The 5,494-nt window shown below is 48.9% G+C and overlaps 1 protein-coding gene across 1 annotated transcript; it reads left to right on the top strand.

Moving 5' to 3' along the window:
- Positions 1–973: 973 nt before the first annotated feature.
- LOC137372428 (sporozoite surface protein 2-like) lies at positions 974–1,954 on the top strand. Its single transcript, XM_068036316.1, has one exon. The coding sequence runs from the start codon at positions 974–976 to the stop codon at positions 1,952–1,954; it is 981 nt and encodes a 326-aa protein (XP_067892417.1).
- Positions 1,955–5,494: the final 3,540 nt, after the last annotated feature.

Raw genomic sequence — 5,494 nt, 5'->3', positions numbered from 1 at the left:
GATCCTGTAAACCCGAGCATTAATCCACCTTTGGATCCTGCAAACCCGAGCATTAATCCACCCCTGGATCCTGTAAACCCGAGCATTAATCCACCCCTGGATCCTGTCAACCCGAGCATTAATCCACCCCTGGATCCTGTCAACCCGAGCATTAATCCACCCCTGGATCCTGTCAACCCGAGCATTAATCCACCCCTGGATCCTGTCAACCCGAGCATTAATCCACCCCTGGATCCTGTCAATCCGAGCATTAATCCACCCCTGGATCCTGTCAACCCGAGCATTAATCCACCCTGGATCCTGTAAACCCGAGCATTAATCCACCCCTGGATCCTGTAAACCCGAGCATTAATCCACCCCTGGATCCTGTAAACCCGAGCATTAATCCACCCCTGGATCCTGTAAACCCGAGCATTAATCCACCCCTGGATCCTGTAAACCCGAGCATTAATCCACCCCTGGATCCTGTAAACCCGAGCATTAATCCACCCCTGGATCCTGTAAACCCGAGCATTAATCCACCCCTGGATCCTGTAAACCCGAGCATTAATCCACCCCTGGATCCTGTAAACCCGAGCATTAATCCACCCCTGGATCCTGTAAACCCGAGCAATAATCCATCCCCGGAACCTGTAAACCTGAAGAATAATCCATGCCTGGAACCAGTAAATCTGAGCATTAATCTGCCCCTGGATCCTGTAAACCCGAGCATTAATCCAACCCTGAATCCTGAAAACACAAGCAATAGTCCATCTCTGGATCCTGTAAACCCGAGCATTACTCCACCCCTGGATCCTGTAAAACCGAGCATTAATCCACCCCTGGATCCTGTAAACCCGAGCATTAATCCACCACTGGATCCTGTAAAACCGAGCAATAATCCACCCCTGGATCCTGTAAACCCAAGCAATAATCCAAACCTGGATTTGTAAACCCGAGCATTAATCCACCACTGGATCCTCTAAACCTGAGCATGTATCCACCCCTGGATCCTGTAAACGCTAGCATTAATCCACAGCTGGATACTATAAACCCGATCATTAATCCAAACCTGGATCCTGTAAATCCGAGCATTAATCCACATTTGTCTCCTGAAAAGCCGAGCATTAATCAACCCCTGGATCCTGTAAACCTAAGGAATAATCCACATTTGGATCCTGTAAACCTGAGCACTAAACCACCCCTGGATCCTGTAAACCCGAGCAATAATCCACCCCTGGATCCTTTAAACCCGAACATTAATCCACCCCTGGGTCCTGTAAACCCGAGCATTAAACCACGTTTGGATCCTGTAAACCTGAGCATTAAACCACGTTTGGATCCTGTAAACCCGAGCATTAATCCACCCCTGGATCCTGTAAACCCGAGCATTAATCCACCCCTGGATCCTGTAAACCCGAGCAATAATCCAAACCTGGATCCTGTAAACCCGAGCATTAATCCACCCCTGGATCCTGTAAACCCGAGCAATAATCCTCCTTTCGATCCTGTAAACCCGATCATTAATCCACCCCAGGATCCTGTCAACCCGAGCATGAATCCACCCCTGGATCCTGTAAACCCGAGCATGAATCCACACCTGGATCCTGAAAAGCCGAGCATTAATCCACCCCTGGATCCTGTAAACCTAAGGAATAATCCACTTTTGGATCCTGTAATCCCGAGCATTAACCCACCCTTGGATCCTGTAAACCCGAGCATTAAACCACCCTTGGATCCTGCAAACCCGAGCATTAATGCACATTTGGATCCCGTAAACCCGAGCATGAATCCACACCTGGATCCGGTAAACCTGAGCAATAATCCACCCCTGGATCCTGTAAACCTGAGCATTAATCCACATTTGGATCCGGTAAACCCGAGCATTAATCCACATTTGGATCCGGTAAACCCGAGCATTAATCCACATTTGGATCCTGGGAGCCCGAGCATTAAGCCACCGCTTATTCTGTAAAACTGAGCATTAATCCATCCCTGGAACCAGTAAACCCGAGTATTAATCCAACCCTGAATCCTGTAAACCCAAGCAATAGTCCATCCTTGGATCCTGTAAACCCGAGCATTACTCGACCTTTGGATCCTGTAAACCCGAGCATTAATCCACCCCTGGATCCTGTAAACCCGAGCATTAATCCACCCCTGGATCCTGTAAACCCGAGCATTAATCCACCCCTGGATCCTGTAAACCCGAGCATTAATCCACCCCTGGATCCTGTAAACCCGAGCATTAATCCACCCCTGGATCCTGTAAACCCGAGCATTAATCCACCCCTGGATCCTGTAAACCCGAGCATTAATCCACCCCTGGATCCTGTAAACCCGAGCATTAATCCACCCCTGGATCCTGTAAACCCGAGCATTAATCCACCCCTGGATCCTGTAAACCCGAGCATTAATCCACCCCTGGATCCTGTAAACCCGAGCATTAATCCACCCCTGGATCCTGTAAACCCGAGCATTAATCCACCCCTGGATCCTGTAAACCCGAGCATTAATCCACCCCTGGATCCTGTAAACCCGAGCATTAATCCAACCCTGAATCCTGAAAACACAAGCAATAGTCCATCTCTGGATCCTGTAAACCCGAGCATTACTCCACCCCTGGATCCTGTAAAACCGAGCATTAATCCACCCCTGGATCCTGTAAACCCGAGCATTAATCCACCACTGGATCCTCTAAACCTGAGCATGTATCCACCCCTGGATCCTGTAAACGCTAGCATTAATCCACAGCTGGATACTGTAAACCCGATCATTAATCCAAACCTGGATCCTGTAAATCCGAGCATTAATCCACATTTTGATCCTGAAAAGCCGAGCATTAATCAACCCCTGGATCCTGTAAACCTAAGGAATAATCCACATTTGGATCCTGTAAACCTGAGCACTAAACCACCCCTGGATCCTGTAAACCCGAGCAATAATCCACCCCTGGGTCCTGTAAACCCGAGCATTAAACCACGTTTGGATCCTGTAAACCCGAGCATTAAACCACGTTTGGATCCTGTAAACCCGAGCATTAATCCACCCCTGGATCCTGTAAACCCGAGCATGAATCCACCCCTGGATCCTGTAAACCCGAGCATTAATCCACATTTGGATCCCGTAAACCCGAGCATGAATCCACACCTGGATCCTGTAAACCCGAGCATTAAACCACGTTTGGATCCTGTAAACCCGAGCATTAATCCACGTTTGGATCCTGTAAACCCGAGCATTAATCCACCTTTGGATCCTGTAAACCCGAGCATGAATCCACACCTGGATCCGGTAAACCCGAGCATTAATGCACATTTGGATCCCGTAAACCCGAGCATGAATCCACACCTGGATCCTGTAAACCTGAGCATTAATCCACACCTGGATCCGGTAAACCCGAGCAATAATCCACCCCTGGATCCTGTAAACCTGAGCATTAATCCACATTTGGATCCGGTAAACCCGAGCATTAATCCACATTTGGATCCGGTAAACCCGAGCATTAATCCACATTTGGATCCGGTAAACCCGAGCATTAATCCATATTTGGATCCGGTAAACCCGAGCATTAATCCACCTTTGGATCCTGGGAGCCCGAGCATTAAGCCACCCCTGGATCCTGTAAACCCGAGCATTAATCCAACCCTGAATCCTGTAAACCCAAGCAATAGTCCATGCTTGGATCCTGTAAGCCCGAGCATTACTCCACCTTTGGATCCTGTAAACCCGAGCATTAATCCACCTTTGGATCCTGCAAACCCGAGCATTAATCGACCCCTGGATCCTGTAAACCCGAGCATTAATCCACCCCTGGATCCTGTAAACCCGAGCATTAATCCACCCCTGGATCCTTTAAACCCGAACATTAATCCACCCCTGGGTCCTGTAAACCCGAGCATTAAACCACGTTTGGATCCTGTAAACCCGAGCATTAAACCACGTTTGGATCCTGTAAACCCGAGCATTAATCCACCTTTGGATCCTGCAAACCCGAGCATTAATCCACCCCTGGATCCTGTAAACCCGAGCATTAATCCACCCCTGGATCCTGTAAACCCGAGCATTAATCCACCCCTGGATCCTGTAAACCCGAGCATTAATCCACCCCTGGATCCTGTAAACCCGAGCATTAATCCACCCCTGGATCCTGTAAACCCGAGCATTAATCCACCCCTGGATCCTGTAAACCCGAGCATTAATCCACCCCTGGATCCTGTAAACCCGAGCATTAATCCACCCCTGGATCCTGTAAACCCGAGCATTAATCCACCCCTGGATCCTGTAAACCCGAGCATTAATCCACCCCTGGATCCTGTCAACCCGAGCATTAATCCACCCCTGGATCCTGTCAACCCGAGCATTAATCCACCCCTGGATCCTGTCAACCCGAGCATTAATCCACCCCTGGATCCTGTCAACCCGAGCATTAATCCACCCCTGGATCCTGTCAACCCGAGCATTAATCCACCCCTGGATCCTGTCAACCCGAGCATTAATCCACCCCTGGATCCTGTCAACCCGAGCATTAATCCACCCCTGGATCCTGTCAACCCGAGCATTAATCCACCCCTGGATCCTGTCAACCCGAGCATTAATCCACCCCTGGATCCTGTCAACCCGAGCATTAATCCACCCCTGGATCCTGTAAACCCGAGCAATAATCCATCCCCGGAACCTGTAAACCTGAAGAATAATCCATGCCTGGAACCAGTAAATCTGAGCATTAATCTGCCCCTGGATCCTGTAAACCCGAGCATTAATCCAACCCTGAATCCTGAAAACACAAGCAATAGTCCATCTCTGGATCCTGTAAACCCGAGCATTAATCCACCCCTGGATCCTGTAAACCCGAGCATTAATCCACCCCTGGATCCTGTAAAACCGAGCAATAATCCACCCCTGGATCCTGTAAACCCGAGCAATAATCCAAACCTGGATTTGTAAACCCGAGCATTAATCCACCACTGGATCCTCTAAACCTGAGCATGTATCCACCCCTGGATCCTGTAAACGCTAGCATTAATCCACAGCTGGATACTGTAAACCCGATCATTAATCCAAACCTGGATCCTGTAAACCTAAGGAATAATCCACATTTGGATCCTGTAAACCTGAGCACTAAACCACCCCTGGATCCTGTAAACCTGAGCACTAAACCACCCCTGGATCCTTTAAACCCGAACATTAATCCACCCCTGGGTCCTGTAAACCCGAGCATTAAACCACGTTTGGATCCTGTAAACCCGAGCATTAAACCACGTTTGGATCCTGTAAACCCAAGCATTAATCCACCCCTGGATCCTGTAAACCCGAGCATTAATCCACCCCTGGATCCTGTAAACCCGAGCAATAATCCAAACCTGGATCCTGCAAACCCGAGCATTAATCCACCCCTGGATCCTGTAAACCCGAGCAATAATCCTCCTTTCGATCCTGTAAACCCGATCATTAATCCACCCCAGGATCCTGTAAACCCGAGCATGAATCCACCCCTGGATCCTGTAAACCCGAGCAT

This window comes from Heterodontus francisci, chromosome 7 (genome assembly GCF_036365525.1).
Source record: "Heterodontus francisci isolate sHetFra1 chromosome 7, sHetFra1.hap1, whole genome shotgun sequence".
NCBI classification, from domain to species: domain Eukaryota; kingdom Metazoa; phylum Chordata; class Chondrichthyes; order Heterodontiformes; family Heterodontidae; genus Heterodontus; species Heterodontus francisci.
The sequence above is the reverse complement of the archived record's forward strand: the minus strand, read 5'-3'. Positions and strand labels throughout refer to the sequence as shown.